The sequence below is a fragment of the Cibotium barometz genome, chromosome 1 (assembly GCF_041138505.1).
Source record: "Cibotium barometz isolate CiBa-2024 chromosome 1, ASM4113850v1, whole genome shotgun sequence".
Lineage (NCBI taxonomy): Eukaryota > Viridiplantae > Streptophyta > Polypodiopsida > Cyatheales > Cibotiaceae > Cibotium > Cibotium barometz.
In genome coordinates, this window is record NC_141046.1 from 41,595,617 (window position 1) to 41,615,890 (window position 20,274).

At 44.5% G+C, this 20,274-nt stretch overlaps 1 protein-coding gene across 1 annotated transcript in view; it reads right to left on the reverse strand.

Moving 5' to 3' along the window:
* Positions 1 to 20,274, reverse strand: part of LOC147642015 (phosphatidylinositolglycan-like protein) — a 92,503-nt gene that overhangs the window by 39,890 nt on the left and 32,339 nt on the right. The window contains exon 3 of the mRNA XM_086802149.1: positions 6,151 to 6,205. Within this exon, the coding sequence (XP_086658275.1) occupies positions 6,151 to 6,205 (55 nt within the window). The remainder of the gene's footprint in view (positions 1 to 6,150; positions 6,206 to 20,274) is intronic.

Sequence of the window (20,274 nt, forward strand, 5' to 3'; positions counted from 1 at the left end):
TCACATCAAGAAGCTTGAAGGCTCACATAACTATGATATTTGGCAAACCCAGTGCTATAATGTGTTGCTCCAGAAGAAGTAGCACAAGCCTATCAAAGAAAGGGGTGTAATGCCCGCTTCTCTTACTGCTGAAGAATGGGAAGATATGGATGAGCTAGCAAGATCCACCATCATGTTGTCTGTGTCAGACACTTTACTTTTCAGCATTCGTGAAGAGAAGACAGCTTGGGGAATGTGGCAAAGATTGCAGGACTTGTATGCCCAGCAAAGTGCCTCAAGCAAAGTGTATTGGTTGAAGAAACTCATAGGTCTTCAGATGAAGGAAGGGGCGTCTATGGCAGCCCATCTAAATGAGTTTAATGGTATTGTCAGCCAAGTTATAAATCAAAAGTTGGCAATGGACGATGAGTTCAAAGCCACTTTTCTCTTATGCACTTTGCCAGAGAGTTGGGACACATTCAGGACAGCCACTAGCAATTCGAATGCTATGCTGTCATATGCAGATGTTGAGGGTGCTCTTCTTCAAGAAGAGATGAACAGGAAAAACAACTCTGTTGGAAAGTCCAATGCAATGAATGCACGTGGGAGATCCCAGCAAAGGGGAAAAAGCCAAGAACGGGGAAGGAGCAAGTCCCGCTCCAAAAAGGACTTGGAATGCCATTATTGTGGCAAGAAGGGACACATCAAAAAGCAATGCTACAAATGGAAAAATGATCAAAAGGAAAAGGGAAAAGGCAAAGACAAAGACAAAGATGAAGCCAAAGATGTAAAGCCAAAGGGCAAAAGTAGAGTCAAGATTGAAGAAGTCAATGTGTCACATTCACGTGACAGTGAGGATGAGGTCCTATTCACATCTTCACTTGATGCCCGTTCACTTCTTACAGGAGATGGTCATGGTATGCACTCGTGGATCATTGATGCAGGTGCCTCCTTTCATGTCACAGGTTGCAAAGACTTGTTTGTCAGGTATACTGCTGGCAATGAAGGAGTAGTTTATTTGGGTGATAACCATGCATGCCAGATTCCCGGCAGAGGTGATGTGAGGCTTGTGTTTTCAGATGGCTCACAGCTTATGCTCCATGATGTCAGGCATGTGCCTAAGATCAAGAAGAACCTGCTTTCTACTGGACAACTTGATGATGCTGATTATGTTACCACATTTGGTCGTGGAAAGTGGAAGATTAGTAAGGGCTCACTGGTTGTTGCCAGAGGCTCTACGGTGGACACTCTTTACTTCATGCATGCAGGTGTTTGTCACCATGCTAATGTAAATGCAACCGAGCTGCCGGAAATCTCTATGTGGCATAGCCGGTTGGGACACATGAGTGTCAAAGGAATGGAGCAATCGTCTCGTTTCGGTTACTTGCCTTCTCTAAAGTTCTCAAGTTTTCAGTTTTGTGAGCATTGTATATATGGCAGGCAACTCCAGTGCCCCCACAAGAAAGCTCTTGGACAGAAAGATGCTCAGTTAGAGCTTGTGCATACAGATGTATGTGAGATGCCTCAGCTTTCTTTGGGAGGGGCAAAATATTTTGTCTTTTATTGATGATCCCACACGCAAGGTGTGGGTCTATCCTCTTCGTTTGAAGAGTGATACATTCTCAGTGTTTGAGAAGTTTGTTGCTCATGTTGAGAATCAAACTGGCAAAACACTGAAGGCTTTGCGTTCCGACACTGGTGGAGAGTATATGTCCAAACAGTTTCAGGACTTTTGTGATGCTAAAGGCATCAAGAGGGAGCTCTCTAATCCTTATGATCCTCCACAAAACGGGACAGCAGAGAGGATGAACAGGACCATTCAGGAGAAGGTCCGTTCTATGTTGTCACATGCTGCGTTACCTCATGGTTTTTGGGCTGAAGCTGTTATGACAGCCGTTCATCTTATAAACAGGTCACCTAACGCGAGGCTTGGTGGGAAAGTGCCAGAGGAAGTATGGACAGGGAAGCCTCCGTCCTGCAAGCACTTGAGAGTGTTTGGTTGCGTTGCGTACGTGCACATACGCAGGGAAATGCGCACCAAACTTGATCCTAAGTCTCACAAATGCATATTCCTAGGATATGGTGACAGAGGTGAAATGGGGTATAGACTTTGGGATCCAGTGAATAGAAAGATTATACGCAGCAATGATGTCATTTTTGATAAAACATGCATGTATAAGCAGCCTGCAAGGCAACAGGAGCCTGGCAGAGTCATCTTTGAAGATGATGGACATCATGGACAACAACCAAGGGCTGTAAATCAGCCATTACAGCAGCAAAACCAGCCCTTAAATGGTGCTGAAAATGGTCCAAATGGACAGCCAAAGATGGCAGAAGATATCCCTATGGATATACCACAGTTAGAGGAGATACCGGGCATGATTTTTCAGCCTTATGGCATGGAACAGGAGCCACCAATGGGTGATATGCAGGCTGGACAGCAACCTGCAAATGATGGTCATTGGGTACGGAGGTCCACAAGACCCTCCAGAGCCCCTGACAGGTTTGTTCCAGGGGTTGACTGCTTGATGCTCACTGACTGTGGGGAGCCCTCATGTTATAAGGAGGCTTTACAGAGGGCAGACAAGGCTCTTTGGGAGCGTGCCGTGAAGTCAGAGATGGATTCTCTGCACAAAAATGGAACATGGAAGTTGGTGCATTTGCCTGCAGGCAAGAAGGTTTTGCCTTGCAAGTGGGTTTACAGGCTCAAAGTTGCACCTGATGCAAAGCCAAGATACAAACCCAGGTTAGCGGCTAAGGGCTTCAAGCAGGAATATGGTGTGGACTTTGATGAGATCTTCTCTCCAGTGGTCAAAATGACCACACTTAGAGCTGTATTAGCTTTGGTTGCTCATGATGATCTGGATTTGATTCAGATGGATGTGAAGACTGCTTTTCTTCACGGTGATCTCCATGAGGAGATATATATGCAACAGCCAGAGGGTTATGCAGTGAATGGAAAGGAGAAGCTTGTATGCAAGCTGAAAAAGAGTCTTTATGGGCTCAAACAGGCACCAAGGGAATGGTATCATAAATTTGATACATTCATGAAATCCCAGAAATTCAGGAGAAGTGACATAGATCACTGCTTATACACCAAGAAAGCTTTGGATGGCAGTCTATTGATTCTCATCTTGTATGTTGATGATATGTTGATTGCCGGGAAATCTCGTAAAGAGACGGATGCCTTGAAAAAGAGGCTGCATCAAACCTTTGATATGAAGGACTTGGGTGATGCAAATCACATTTTGGGTATGCGAATACTTCGGGACAGAAATCAGCATGTGTTGTATTTGTCTCAGAAGGAATACATTGGCAAAGTTTTGCAGAGGTTCAGTATGGACGGGGGGAAGAAGACTAGTACTCCTTTGCCTCCATATGTGAAACTCAGTGCTATGGACAGCCCACAGTCAGATAGTGGCAAGGCTGATATGGCCAAGATTCCGTATGCTTCAGCTTGTGGCAGTCTCATGTATGCCATGGTTGCTACGAGGCCGGACATTGCATTTGCAGTGGGAGTGGTTTCTAGATACATGGCCAACCCTGGCAAGAAGCATTGGGAAGCAGTGAAAGGTGTCATGAGATACCTGAAGGGCACACAGGATTTGTGCATATGTTTTGGCAAACAGGATGCATTAGTGCATGGTTACACGGATTCGGATTATGCCAGTCATCCAGATAACCGGAAGTCTACTACCGATTATGTGTTTACATTCACAAGAGGTGCTGTGTCATGGATATCTAGGATGCAGAAGTGCACTGCCTTATCTACTACAAAGGCCGAGTATATTGCAGCCACAGAGGCTTGCAAGGAGGCATTATGGCTATCTCGGTTAGTGGTTGATTTGGGTTATACAGGGGATATTCCATTGTTGCATTGTGACAGTCAGAGTGCCATCCAGTTGGCAAAGAACCCTGTCTTTCATGCAAAGACGAAGCACGTGGATGTGAAGTATCACTTCATCAGAGAGGTGATAGAGAACAAGCAAATTCAGCTTGTTAAAATTCATACGGATGACAACCCGGCTGATCGGTTGACAAAGAGTTTGCCTCCAGAGCGATTTGCTCATTGCAGACACTTGATGGGCATTGGATGAGGCCAGTTTCAGCCTTGATATGGCCTTGTATATTATCATGTACATGCTGATTTTTTCTTTTCCTTTACTTAAGGGCACTTTGCCTTTAAGTGGGAGGTTGTTGGGGTAAAGGCATTATGCCCACCCTTATAGTGTGTACAAGCCCATAAGTTATAGTACATAGTACACTTAGTACTTTTAATGTACTAAGTGCACTATGTGTACTAGTGCAATATACATGTGTGATAGGGGAGTCACACACTAAATGCTTGAGTTGACTTATCCCCACAACTCTCTCTCTCTCTCTCTCCCTTCTTTCTCTGTGTGTATGTCTCCCACATGAAACCCTAATTAACTCTCCCATTCACCGAAGCAGGTATAAATTGGACTCAAGAAGAACTTAGAAGTAGAAATTTTTTTCTAGTTCAATGAATATCCAATATGCAATTTGTGGCATGTTTAAACAGGTTGATCCAACACTACTCAAATTGGTAGATGAACCCAGCCCGGAGCTTGTGGATCGGCAAATTAGAGATGAGCAAGATGAGATTTTGAGAGCTTTACATAGAGAGCTTGAGAGTGTGGATCATTGTTTGACCCGCTCACGTGCACGATCTCTCAGCATTCCTCTACGCCAGGCATCTCCAGATCCAGGCTCTGCGAGACGAGAGAGCATTCGCAAGGGAAAGCTTCCAGTTCGTCGCACCCAGCAGAGGCATGCAAATGAGGTTGTCCAACTCATTCACACTCAGATTCCCGAGGCACATGACGAGGATGCACTGGAGCTTGTTGTTGCTGAGCCAGAGTTCGATGAAGAGGGCAATGGTATCAATGATGGAGGCATGCTCTCTTCAGAAGACTCATCATCTTCATCAGATGATGAGATTTGAGACTCTTGCGTCTAGAGTCTAGACAACTGTAGTGTTTCATTGTTTTGCTTTTTGCACTTGTGGACCAGGACGTGTGCTGTAGACATGATATTTGTATTCTCTTTTATCATCTATGACTTTCATGGTTCTTGCTTATATCACTATGACTGTTGACATGAGGTATTGTGTAATGGGCAGCGGGCTTGGTAACTGATTTAAACTTTAAGTAATGAAGTTCAGTCTTTATTTTAAGTATTTTGGTTGCTATGTCTACAAAATATTCAGGTTTCTAGGACTGTTTACAAATGGTACGTACTGTTTACGTACCTTAAAATTTGTTCCGTACAGAAGTACATTCCGTACGTACTGATAGTGTGCCGTACACTACGTACCTTTCCACCTTGCTCTCTATTGTGCACATTAAGGTTTGCTTACACAACTAGGCTTGGATCCATGCTCTGATGGCACACCCACAAGAACACAGGACAAATTGTCAGCATCACAAGTGAGCCACACGAGGGTCGACATCAATGTCACTACAACTGGCATGAGGAACAGTCATCTAATTGTTATACCCACAGTGAGGTTTCTTCTGATTATCGTCACTAGGGCGGACATTATCATGACTATAGTCTTTTAGGAATCATTATCCTTGATATGACAAACTGTAATAACAGCGCTGAAACTGATACTGTGTTTCCTAAGTTGCATCTAACAAGGGATATTCTTTCCAGACTACAAGGACTGTCAAACAGTGCCATTTTGCAACTGTTTCTCTCTTGTTCCAAGATGTTCTTTGGTCTGTGATCGACCTGATCATGCTCCTATAAATAAATTAAACTATTGACTAAGTTATCACCCTCATGAGGTTACTTCTTCGACTTACTAACATGCACCACGTAGGAAGCCACCTACCAATCATGCCTGTCCCACATACAGCAGACCTGCCCAACCATCTTTAGTCAACAGCATCTCCTAGTGGGATCGGTATGATGGGTGCATAAAGGCCTTGTTCATATGTCATCTCTACAAGTATATACACACCTCACAACTTGGGGATAAATCCTATGACAGATAGGGGACAATTGCATGTCATTATGTTGTGCTTCTGGACTCTAAAAGCTTCGATTGTATTTATTACACTAGATGTCTCACATATGCTGCACTAAACAGATTGTTCATGGAAAGGGACAAAGATCATTCAAAAACTATCAGCATGCACAAACCTGTAATAGGACGTCTCGAGCTGTACACCAAATGTGGGCATCACCACTACAGCCTCTGCACACATACATGTATTCAAAATCGTTACTAGAACAAGAAGTAATGGTAAGTAGTATCGAATAGTTATGATACAAAAACACCTAAGTCAAGAACACTCTTTCCAAAAATTGTTTTCAGACAAACTGTTAGATACTCTCACAAAAGAAATGACTATGAAGATGCAGGGAACCCTTTTAGATACAAAAGTATACTTGAAGAGACTCATCCACAAAACACCGGCATTGGGTCCCAATGGCTAGCGCACCACTGCCCCTCCTCCTCTTCCTCCCCTTTCCCCCCATTCTTCTCTACTGATTTCTGGTCTGTTGTCTGTGCTTCAAGGCTGCCTCTCAAGGGCTGAGGGCTGCAGTGAGGCTGAATGCTCAAATAGGAAGGAATGGCTTCCTATATCCCCCCCCCCCCATTTTTAAAAAACACCTTTTCTTTCAGCTGGTTGTCCGATCTGCTTGATGTAGAGGACCCAAGAAACAGGAAAACCCCTAATTATGGACCAAGAGGACCTTTTCACATGGCCAGCCCTTGGCTGGGCATTGGGCTGGAATCAGCCCCTAAACAGGCCCCAACCTGCTCCACTTGCACCTTGAGTTCCATGCTGGAATCTTCCCACCATTGCAGCCCAGTCCCTGCTCCTGTCCACGCCTGTCTCATGTTCCATTGCCTCTTACACTCGGAAACCCTTCATGGGCATGCTCCCACCGTCCCCTAAGCCTCAAAATCACCCTGACCTCTGTCCCTTTATCAAATAGCACTCACGAATTTCAAACTCTTCTAATATGTTGTAGTTCCCCAACAGTATGACATGTAAATTTATGCTGGGAGTAATGCATTTGACAAAAAGAACTATCACCCCGGCCTCTATCTCTTTATCAAATAGCACTCACAAATATCCAACTCTTCTAATATGTCATAGTTCCCAATTAGTATGATATGTAAATTTATGCTCGGAATAATGCACGTGACAAAAAGAACTTACTCATGCTATTTAACAGAAAACACAACAATTCTGCTACAATGAACTATTGGTATTAGGGTTAGCATCAAAGCCAGCTATGGAGGTTCAAAGATGTCCATGGCTGAGAGAGAGAGAGAGAGAGAGAGAGAGAGAGAGAGAGATGTGATGAGCTCAAGATTGCAAGACGCAATGAGGATTAGATTGATGTGATTAACCTTCGCCAAGTACAATACTTTTAAAGCCTTATCTTTTGACCCATTCCAGCTAATGACACATGGCATATCCCATGACATCACTACTTACTACACACACATGGCATATCCCATGACATCACTACTTACTACACACACATAATATCTAGCCTTAGAGGTTGTTCACACACATAAACACACCTCAGAGCAAAGGTGGGCGTGTGATGAGGAACCTCTAATAGTTAGGAATACACATACTCCATCTTTGGTCCGAACTTGGCATGTTCATGGCTGCTGGCTCAAAGGCTCGTGTAACTTGGCTAAGAGGCTGGTAAGCTTGGCTCAAAGACTAGTGAGCATGTCCTCAATAGGCTCAAAGGCTCAACACTAGCATGACTCGGAGGCTTATCCTAGCATGGCTCAGAGGTTCATGTAGCTTGTCCCCAACTTAGACTCGGGGGGCAAGGTAACTCTGGGAGTTAGTGAACCATGACCTATATTGGTTTCATGCACAATAATCCCCCCTTGCTTTGATCAGGGATAATGGAGTATTTATGGGAGATGACTGACTCAAAGCACACATACACTGATTATTACATCTCGATTTGGATTTAATCCAGGCAGAGTACCCCACACACACACAAACATTATTTATTCATATTTTGGGGGACTACCTGAGCAGAGAACCCTTGACACTCACACACACAGAAAACTAAACGAAAATGTCGAGGAAGAGGGATCCCCCCTTCAATTGCGATGGCAAAGCGCCTTTTTGCGGCGGCGTTTCCAAGGTACCGAGACTTGGGTCTCAAGTGTTGAAGGTCTCGATGAAGCGCATGAAGAGTGTGGTGATGATTCCATTGGACCATATGATGATGGCTTTGTTGATGAAACCGTTGTGAAGCTATTACATGATGTCTGTGTTGTTATTACCAAATGAGCAAGCATAATTTCATTCATTTTTATTTCCACGATGGGAGCAACCTCTTATTAGACTCTTTTACACCAACCTCTTAATAACCTTATCCCTTAAGGTTTTAAAAATAGCTAAAGATTGATGCAGTCTACGGTCGCTCGAGGCAGGTGCAGACATGTAGGCGAAGGTCGTCCTTGACGATGGGAGAAGCGCTGATTTGGGCGGTGATGGCGAGCTGATGATGAGTTGGCAACAAGAGCACATAGCTGTGCTGGAGCAAGGGTTAGTGGCGGCTGCAGAGGGGCGCAAATGGTGAGCAGTGATTGAGCATAGGTTCTCTCACTATGAAGGCACATATGGCATCAGCAGTAGAGACGATGGAGGACAATGATAAGCGAGGGGTGTTTGTAGCGAGACTACAGGAGCCGACGACAAAGTCAAACTGAGCAAAGCACACAACAGAGAAGACATTGGCCAAGCAACGCTGGTGGCAATTATTTCCGCCCAATAGTAAAGAGGCGCTACATAAAGCCAATGCACCTTTGAGCACACGAAGAAATGTTGTCCTAGAGCTGGTGCAGTCGATGAAGGCAGTGCTACTGATGTGAGCGGGGACTCCACAAAGCAAAACAACTGCACTGAACTCTGTAGCACATCAATATTGTCATGGTGTTGCTAATAGCGAAGATGGGGGGCTTGATCATGTTGCAGCAGACTCCTAACAAGGATATGGCTCTGATACCAAATGTTGCTATTAGGATTACCATCAAAGCCAGCTATGGAGGTTCAAAGATGTCCATGGCTAAGAGATAGAGAGAGAGAGAGAGTAAGATGTGGTAAGCTCAAGATTGCAAGACTCAATGAGTATTAGATTGATGTGATTAACCTTCACCAAGTACAATACTTTTATAGGCATAAATCCTTATCTTTTGACCCATTCAAGCTAACGACACATGGCATATCCCATAACATCACTGCTTACTACACACACAATATATCTAGCCTTAGTGGCTTTTCAACACACATAAACACAACTACACATACATGGGCACACAAACAAGGGTATACGCACACAAAGTGGACACACACATGAAGCTCCGATTTCCCAACATGAACTTTAAATTGACTTCTAAAGTAAAGTAAAACTAAAAGAACTAAAAGGATAAGGTACATGCACCACTAGAATGCTGCTTGCTTTTACTCATAAAAACCACATATACGAAAAGAAAGGATTGTTGAGGTCCCTTGTAAGGGCATCTTGCGTAAGCAGTTAACTTATTAACAAATAAGACAATGAGACGATTAAAGAACTAAAAGGATAAGGTACATGCACCACTAGAATGCTGCTTGCTTTTACTCATAAAAACCACATATACCAAAAGAAAGGATTGTTGAGGTCCCTTGTTGTAAGGGCATCTTGCGTAAGCAGTTAACTTATTAACAAATAAGACAATGAGACGATTAAATAATGGAATAAAACCAGAATCATCCACATAAATGAGCATTGGTCTCAAAAGTTAGGTTTTAGGGTTTAGGGCCCCTCTGACTTTGCTTTACTGGTATAAAATTGGAAAATACAAACTGAATGTTCACTTGGTGGGCTACCAAACCAGAAGCCTATTGATAAGAATACAAAAGTTTTCATATAAAAGATGATGTGATTAATATCTGAAATACATATTTATATTTATATGTACATATATATACACACACACGCACACATATACATATACATATACATACATACATACATATATATACATAGACACACACATGTAACATGCGAAAGATTACAGACAAGATGATACTTTGATAAGGAATATTCAGCAACTTGGTTCTTGACGAATGCACAATGTAGCGGAGATAAGAGTGCAAGAGAGACACCCAATTGAATCCCAAATACCCTCTAAAAGGCCCCCAACAAGGACTAGTGTATTTGCTTTATTGAATGATGAAAAGACTGACTTTCTTGGAGATCTTCCTTGGATGTAAATCTGTGCTGCCTGAAGATGACCTAATTCTTGACCTTCAAGTTCACCTTGCTTCAGACTCCCCTTGGCTATCCTGGCCCTTGGAGTATTTCAGCACTTGTGAATAATGAGATACTTTGACCTTTTGCTAGCCTATGTTTTTATAGGACCCAAGAAGGCTAGTCGATTTGCATAAAAGCTTGTCGGCCTGTTCCACATTGCTCCACGCCCTATTTTGACACCATTATTGTGGCATTCTTTCACACATGGCCCACATGGGCTGCTGGCCAACTGCTTTGACCGGCCGACTAGCTGCTAGAGCCCCTAGGCCTGGCTGCTAGAACCCCTAGGCCTGCCCAGCCCTTCCATGGACTGGTTTGCTTGGGCATGGGGCCCCTTGGCCCCTAGGTTAGCCCACAAAGGCTGCCCACCTTGTAGGCAAGGCCATTAAGGCTTTATGGGGTGGCCCTGCCCCTTTGCCTACCTGCCCACATACACAAGGATGTATGCAAAAAGATTGCTAAACCTCTAATCATTCAAGAGGACACTATGTCAAGGCCTCTGTTGTGGGTGTGCCCGCCCATTTTTGGTGTCTTCCCAGTTTTCCTCTTCGTATTTTTTCCCAATTTTCTGGAGATGTGTGGGGGCTGTCGGCTGCCCTCAGGTGTCTGGCTGACTGAGTATGTGTTGTCCATGTGATCTGGTGCTGCCCGACTGTATCCAACTGTTGGCGGAATGAGTTTTTCTACAGGTCGTGGCACCAGGGCAGCAGTCGGCTGATTCTAAGCTGGCCAACTGTTTTTTTCTGGTTGTGGGCTGCTGTCGGCTGTCTCTGAGCTGGCCGACCAATAGCCAAGGGCCATATAAAATGGCCCCTTGCACACACACTTCATTGTGTATTGCGGGATTTTATTGGTGTATATAGCAGAGTTACACTAGCTTCTCTCTCTCTTTCATCTGTGTATTGCTCTCTACAGCAGTTGTCTTCATTTCCGCTGTGCATTCTAAGTCCTGACAGTTATTCCACTTTCTCTTTTGCCAATCTGTCTGCCAAAAAAGCCTACCGTCGTCTTCTTCCGCAACCATGGAATCAGGAGCATGGCAATCATTTCCGGCATTTGGGTAGGCCGCTTGGGTGGTGGAAAACATGTCTTCATCGTATATGGAAAAGTAAGCTTCCCTCAAGCAACGGGTCTTTTTGTGGCGATGTCTGGTGAGAGCCCTCCCAATGAGTGTCCTTCTGGCTTCCCGACGTATTGTTTCCTCGGCTTGCCCTATTTGTTCACATCCACGCGAGGCGGTCCTGCATCTTCTCTGGGCTTGTCCTACCGCTCGAGATTTCCTGGCTCGTTTGACAACTCTTCTCCATGCCCAGATCCCAACCTTTCCTTTGGCAGGCACTTTTGACTGTTTGGTAGATATCCATCTACCCCCGATTATGCTCTCTTTTTTTCGTGATGCCATTATTGGGCCTTATGGAGTTTATACCATGCCCAAAACACTCAGTTGTTTGGGCACACTTCAGTGGATGTCTTCGCCTTTTTCAGATTCTCCTTGCTCCAGTCTCTCCAAGATGCCCACTTTCTTGGAGACCTCGGTCCTCTCCACGGCCCAGTTGGACGTGTTTTATCACTGTTTCTAGTTTTCCGTAGTAGTTGCTCCATGTTGGGGCAGCTATGAATGTACATTGCATTTATAATGAAATAGTGGTTTTCACCAAAAAAAAAAAATGTGTGTGTGTGTGTGTGTGTGTGTGTGTGTATGCATATGTATATGTATATATATATACACATATATATACATATGTATATATTTATATATGTATGTGTGTATATTCACACACACACACACACACACATATATATATAGTTGACTCGCTTAGTGAGAGAGAGAGAGAGAGAGAGAGAGAGAGAAAAGAAAGAAAAGATATATTAACATCTACGGAAGGCCAGATTGGCCTATGAGACAAATCAGTATACAACATAGCGAGTCAACTATGTATACATATATATATTTTTATATATATATAGTTGACTAGCTAGCAAGAGAGAGAATATGTATATATGTGTGTGTGTGTGTGTGTGTGTGTGTGTGTGTGTGTATATATATATATATAGTATGTACACATAGTTGACTCGCGATAACGACATCCATCAGTGCTACCAGCTCGGCTGTGGTGATCCACTGAGGGTCCCCATATCTCCACTCCATACAGCATGGCTGAAGTGACCAAAGTACGTGATCAAGCTCTACGAGCAACTGCAAAGTTGCAGCTTATACACAGTGATCTTTGTGGTCCCATGCGGACGAAGTCAGTAGGAGGTTGCTTCTATTTTGCTACATTTATTGATGACTTCTCTCGTATATGCTGGGTCTATCCGTTGACACAAAAATCACAGGTATATGATGCATTTTTGGCCTTTGTAGCACTTGCTGAAACAGAGTCAGGATGCAAGGTTAAGACCCTCCGTTCTGACCGGGAGGGGGGGGAAATATGTGTCACACATGTTGAATTCCTTTCTTGAGAGTAGAGGTATCAAGCATCAGTATACTACTACTTATACTCCACAGCAAAATGGGGTTGCAGAAAGGAAGAATCGGTCACTCATGGAGATGGCCAGATGTATGTTAAAGGCAAAGAAGCTACCACATGTCTTTTGGGTGGAAGCTGTTATGTGTGCTTGTCATATTTTGAATCGATGTCCCACAAAGGCATTGGTTTCCATTAATCCTTTTGAGGCTTGGCATGGCCGCAAGCCTTCGGTATCACATTTTCGTACTTTTGGGTGTCTTGCATATGCACACATACCCAAAGAGTTGAGGAGGAAGTTGGATGATAAAGCCACAAAATGTATTTTTGTTGGGTATAGCCGTGAGAGCAAGGGCTACCGGTTATATGACCCACTGTCCAAGAAGATATTTACTAGTCGGGATGTGATTTTCGATGAAAAATCAAAATTATCCATGGCTAGTTATGATGCAAATCAGGCTGAAAATGATGTGTTTGAAGGTCTACTACCTATGGAGTTTCATTCCACAGTTGGTGATCCAACCCATGAGGGTGTAGGGCAGCCAGCTAATCTTGAAGATGGTGCAGAAATTCAGCAGGAGATTGAGCCAGAAGTTGAGCCAAATATGGGGAAACAGGCTCCACAGGTCAGACATATACCTAGATGGTATTTGAGGACATTACAGGACAGCCATCTAGATGCCCCTCTTGCTGGCCGTACTCATAGGGAGACAGGGACCAATGAGCATGCACACATCATGGATTTAAATATGGTTATGGCAGCTAGTTTACAGGATGATGATGAGCCTGATTCATTTGTGGATGCACGAGACAATGTGCATTGGAACAAAGCCATGCAGGATGAACTTGATTCTATTTAAAAGAATCAAACATGGGATTTGGTTGATCTGCCCAAAGGCAAGAAAGCTATTGGTACTAAGTGGGTCTATAAGTTGAAAAGTTAAAAAAAGACATGCAGATGGATCCATTGACAGGTACAAAGCCCGTCTAGTTGCAAAGGGCTATGCACAGAAGAAGGGCATTGATTATGAGGAGACATTTGCTCCTACATCCCGTATGTCGACACTTAGGAGTGTCATTGCATTGGCTGCACATCGTGGTTGGGTTGTTCATTAGTTGGACATCAAAACTGCTTTCCTACATGGGGACCTCGAGGAGGAAGTTTATGTACATCAGCCCATAGGTTTTGCACAACATGGTCATGAAGGGAAAGTATGCAGGCTGAAAAAGGCCTTGTATGGTTTGAAACAAGCTCCACGAGCTTGGTTTGCAAAGATAGATGCTTTCCTACTCGCTCAAGGCTTTGTGAACAGTCCATCAGAAGCCACTTTGTATGTAAAGAAAGAAGAGAAAGATCTTCTGGTCATCAGTCTTTCTGTAGATGATCTTTTGCTCATGGGATCAAATGATGACAAAATTGCAGCTTTTAAAGAGATACTGCAACAGACATTTGCCATGTCTGATTTGGGGCTCGTACACTACTATTTGGGCATACAGTTTGTGCAGGATAACAGAGGCATTGGGTTGTTGCAATCTCGGTATGTTGCTAAACTTCTGGAGAAGTTCAAATTTCAGGATTGCAAGCCTATTAGCACTCCTATGGAGCCTGGGATGAAACTATCACTACAAGATGACAGTATTTTATTTGATGCCACTATATATGCTCAGGCTGTTGGGTGCCTTATTTACTTGTGTACTACACGGCCAGATATTCAGTATGCCGTATCTTAGTTGAGCAGATTCATGCACAGCCCGCGATTGTCACATTGGCAAGCTGTGAAGCGTGTATTTCGGTATTTGCAGGGTACCTTGTCTCTTGGATTGCTTTATCCTGAGGGGGTAACATGCAGCTATATGCTTACAGCGATTCAGATTGGGCTGGTGATTTTGATACCAGACATTCCACTAGTGGAAATTGTTTCTTTCTTGGCTCTTTATGTATTTCTTGGCTAAGCAAGAAACAGACCACAGTGGCCACTTCGTCTTGTGAGGCAGAGTACAGAGCAGCTTACACTACTACCGTTGAGTGTGTATGGCTGCATCGTCTTATGACTGATATGGATATTTCAGTGGAGGAGCCTACACCTATCTATACTGATAGTCACAGTGCCATTGCCGTGGCCAGGAATCCTGTGTTTCATGCTCGCACGAAACACATTGAGATTCACTATCACTTTGTTCGGGAGAGACTCCAGGCAGGTGACATCAGTCTGATTTACTGCCCTATAGATCAGAATGTGGCAGACATCTTCACCAAGGCACTACCACGTCCGAAATTCGAAGCATTCCGCACTGCTTTGACTTTGTTTCCTTTTGTTGGATGATGTACAGTGATCACATATCACTCCAGGGGGGTTTGTTGGGTTTTATGCTGTGTATGCACCCAAGGGAGTGCTAGTGATCATCAGTAGGTTACTGGGGCACTTTTTACTTCAGTTAGTGGAGGTTTTGTCCCCCAGTTTAGCTTAGTTTCACTTATAATGGTTTATAAGTGATTTGGTCCACCTGGCACAGTTTATGGCCGGACCATGTGAACACACTTTAGGTCACATCTTTTATGTGGCTATTGTACTCCTTTTTATTATTATCAATACATGAGAAAACGTGTTCCTCTCTCTCTCTCACGCCTCCTGTTGATGTGCCTTCCAAAACCCTAACCCTAACAACTCAACCCTACATAGTGAAGGGAGGGTGGGTGGGAAAAAAATGAAGAAGAGGCTGCAACTAATATGCAAGGTGGCTGTCCAACGGTGATAGCCGCCTTCAACCCAACCTCCAAGTCCCGAACAACCCAAGAGATCTCCAATCATCACCAAAAACCAGCAGTCACGCAAGCTCCTCAAATCTCCCGCAAGCTCCAAGGTCTTCAAGAAAATGTAGCAAGACACCAACAATGAAGATGAGCAAACGCAAGAGAGAACCACCAGCCTAGAAAACGCTGAATTGTGTGGAGAAGAGCAAACACAGAAGAGAGAGAGAGAGAGAGAGAGAGAGAGAGAGAGTATGAATATATACAAGATCCGGTACACATACCCAATACATGAGGTGTGGGGGCCAAGCCCACTATATATATGGTCCAGGGCTGCTGGTCGGCCAACCCAAAACAGGCCGACAGCAGTCCCAATTGCTAACGACCCAAAAACAGCAGTCGGCCAGGTCATCACAGTTGGCCAGACCAGAAAACAGGTGGCCAGCATACTCCTGCCCCACGACCACAAAAAACAAGGAAAAAATACATGGAAAAAACAGGGGGGAAGATGGAGAAACACCTAATGGGCGGGAACACCCACAACAGAGGCAAACTGGTATCCCATACCACGGTCCACCAGTGACCAAGCCGAACTACCACACTGCAGCTCTGACCCTGAGGTCCTACACGCCTCCCGGTAGCTCTCTACTACCGCATGGATACCTTCTTCTGTCTAATAAGTGCCCGAAAATCATTTATATAGCAATAACCCTGCTATTATTGGCCCTTGCTTTGTTTATTAGCCGTTTGGTTATAATTATCCCCTCCCTATCTATTATTTATGAGCCCACAGCCAAATCCACACCTCATCCTCTTAGCACCCTTAGCCTATGTGAACCCTCCAGGTCCCCACACCCTGTTAAGCCTTAACTCTACATGACCCTCACCTTGGGTTAACCTAATCCTAAGCCAATCAAGATGTAACATACTTTTGCCAATGAGGTGATAGCTTAAGTGATAAAGATGTTTGTCTAGGACCAAGAGGTCCTCGGTTCAAAACCCCACATGGTGCTTCCTCGGCGGCGTCGCCTACTAGCGGATTAAAAGCATCTACAAGCCGGACGCCTACGGGCAGTGAAAAAATGGTAACTATGGGAGACTCTTGGGCAAAAGAACAGAAGAGGAGGGGGGGGGGAGGAAGAGGGAAAGGGAGAGGGAGAGAAAGAGGGAGAGAAATATGTGTGTGGTAACATACTTCCCCCCTTTTGTTCAATTCACATCCTCATGAATCCCTAAGGAGACAAGCTTTTGTGAGCAAATCCTCGGATTGGATATAACTCTACTCAAGTTCTTTGGAGTACATGACCCTCACCTTGGGTTAATTGTTGGTGTTGGACTCACACACTCACACACACAAACCTGCACATTAGGGTTAGGTGCAGGTTTGTGTGTGTGAGTGTGTGAGTCCAACGCCAACAATTGGTATCAGAGCTTCAGTTCAGGCCCCTCTGGAAGTTCAGACTTGGCCCTGCAGCTGACTGTGGAATTCTGCCGGACGGATCCGTCGCCTGCGAAATTCCGTCGAAGATCCAGTTTCCGGCCGTCGCTTGGCTTCTGGCGCCCAGCTCCACCCACCAAGCCAGCGCTCTCAGTGCGCAGCCAACCGCCTCTGCCCAACCCGGCCGGCGCTCTCGCTGCGTAGGCCGCCGCCGCCTAGCCCGTCGGCTCTGTTCGCTGCCGCCCGCCCCTCGACTCTATGCTGCGGCTCCCAGATGCTGCGACCACCGTTGGCACTCCACCTCGACCTACGCTCGCAACCCGCCTCAGCCTGCGCTTGCCTACCCCAACACCTGCACCTGGACTGACGCCTGCAATAATACAAGTCCCTGCCATCCGTACTGTACTCGCCTACAGGCACTTTTCATGTGAGTAAAAATATGCATTAAAATAAACAATTTTTACAGACACTTCTGTGCAGGTCAGATTCAAAGAAAAAAACTGCAGGTGGTACAGGGTTCAAGCAATTTGGGGGATCTCTGAATTTGAGGCCAAATTGAAAAATTGGAAATGTTGCTTTGCTTGCAATTTGGGGGTTTTCCAAATTGAGGTCAAAATCAACAAATTGAGCCTCTTTCAGTTGCAAAAATTTGGGCCTTTTGTGAAAATTGGCCAAGTAAATGCACATTGAAGCGATTGAAGTGCATAAAAATTGGGGCTTTTCAGATTGGAGCATGTAATTGGGCATTACAGCTGTGATTTGTCGCGTATGTATACACATTGTGTGTAATTGGACAATTTGGTGCAGGTTTACACTTGCTTCAATTTGCAGGCAAACATTTGCACAGGACATTTGGTTGCCTGGCAGTGCACATTGGTGCTTGGTTTGCTTGCAGGTATATTTTGTTGACATGGCTCAAAATGCTACAGATGTATTTGGTGTGCTCACCCAGGAGGACAAGTTGGATGGATCTAACTACTCCCTCTGGAGTTTCATGATCCGTAATTTGCTGGTAGCCAAAGGGCTTTGGGACATCGTGTGTGGTGATGACACACGCCCAGTTACCATACAGCCAGCCACGCCTCATAGGGGAGGTGCTCAAAGATCTCCTGATGTAGAACCTGCTCCCACACAATAGCAGAAGAGATGGGACTCTAGAGATGCACAGGCCATGTCATTGATAGCCCTTTCAGTGAAAAGGACTATTATTCCGCACATTCGTTCTTGCAAGACATCAAAGCTTGCATGGGACACATTGGAAGCAATGTATCAGGTACGCAACGAGGCAAGAGTTGCCTACTTGAAGAGGCAATTGGATCTTCTTTCTATGGATGAGGGTGACTCCATGGCAGATCATCTCACAAAAGTGAAAGATTTGCAGGAACAATTGCTCAACACTGATGAGGTTATCCCAGACAGACAAATGGTCACCAATACTCTTCATTCTTTACCACCTTCCTACTTGGGGTTTCACACCTCTCTCAACCTCTCAAAGAGAGGAGGTGGTGATCCCATCACTTTTGAAGAGCTAGTGGGTTTACGCTGGCAGGAAGAGCAAACAAGAGCAAACTTATCGAGCAACCGTGGTGGAGACAAGGCATTTACCGCCAAGGATAAGGGTAAAGCAAAGAGCTTTAAGCATGGGGGACAACAGTCTAGCAAGGCTGGTCATGGACAGCCCTCTTCTGGTGGTGAAAAGTCTGACAAAGGGGATGCAAACAAGCCCAAAAAGAAGGGCAAATGTCACTACTGCCATAAGCCTAGACACTACATCAGTGAATGTGGGAAGCGGATTGCAAAAGAGAAAAGGAAAGAAGCAGGCAATGCAGTAGCAGACTCTTCTGATGACAAAGCACAGCAATCAGCTAATGTAATCCAGGAAGAGTACACTTTTTTGGTCACATGCACTAGTGGCAAACCAAGTGCTTCAGACAATGATATGTCTTGCATTGCATCTGACAGACAAAATGTATCATGGTATTTTGATAGTGGTGCTTCGAGCCACATCACTTCATGCAAATATGTATTTCAGCACTTGGTTTATGCTTCAAATGGCCGCACTGTATCATGTGCAGATCATACCACATATCCAGTAAAGGGAATTGGCAATGTCATACTTATTGCAGCCAATGGTGTCAATATATGTATGAAAAATGTATTGTATGTTCCAGGGATAAAGAAAAATCTGCTCTCCGTCTCAGCCATAAACGACCAAGGTTTAAAGGTTTAATTTGAAGATGGAAAGTGTTTGGTAAAAGACCCATCAAAGGGTTATGAAATAGTCACTTCTGGAATACGATACAAAGGCTTGTTTAAGCTGGACAGCTATGACAAGCGTACTTATGATGCAAATACAGTGGCTGCCCACACTCCTGCTATGCATGATGCAGAACTATGGCATGCTCGTTTTGGGCATGTAAATTTTCAGAGTTTGATGCTTATGCAGAAGCATCATATGGTTGATAATATGCCGCCTCTTGAGTCTCCACCAAGACATGTATGTGAGGGGTGTATTTTGGGAAAGATGCAACGAAAACCATTCCCCAAAGATGGAGCTGTTAGAGCTGAAAGTAAATTACAGCTCATACATAGTGATGTATGTGGTCCAATGGGACACCATCCATAGGGAGGCATCTTTACTTCGTCACATTCATTGATGACTACTCCAGGTTTGCTTGGGCTTACCCCTTGAAAGCGAAAGCAGATGTGTTTACATGCTTTCGACACTTTGTAGCAATGGCTGAAAATATATGTGAATGTAAAGTCCAAACACTCCGCTCAGATAGAGGTGGAGAATACATGTCAAATGCATTCAAGGATTATATGCTTCAAAAGGGCATCAAACACCAATGTACTGTGCCTTATACACCGCAGCAGAATGGTGTAGCTGAAAGGAAAAATAGATCTCTCATGGAGAAGGCAAACATGTAGAACATGTGGAACAGCCAACCATTCAGCCCCCTTCTATGGAAGAAGTGGAAGATCTTGTCAGGGAAGAGCAAATTGGTGTTGGACTCGCACACTCACATTAACCTAACCTTAGGCCAATCAGGATGTAACATACTTCCCCCCCTTCTGTTCAATTCATGTCCTCCTGAATCCCTAAGGGAGACAAGCTTTTGTAAGCGAATCCTCATATCACATATAGCTCTACTCAAGTCCTTTGGCTCTTAGCTAGCCAGTATAAGACTCCTCTTGTAGACCTTGCTCAAGGAATCCATAGGAACCCTCACCTTGGATTAACCTAACCTTAGGCCGATCAGGATGTAACATACTTCCTCCCTTCTGTTCAATTCATGTCCTTGTGAATCCCTAAGGAG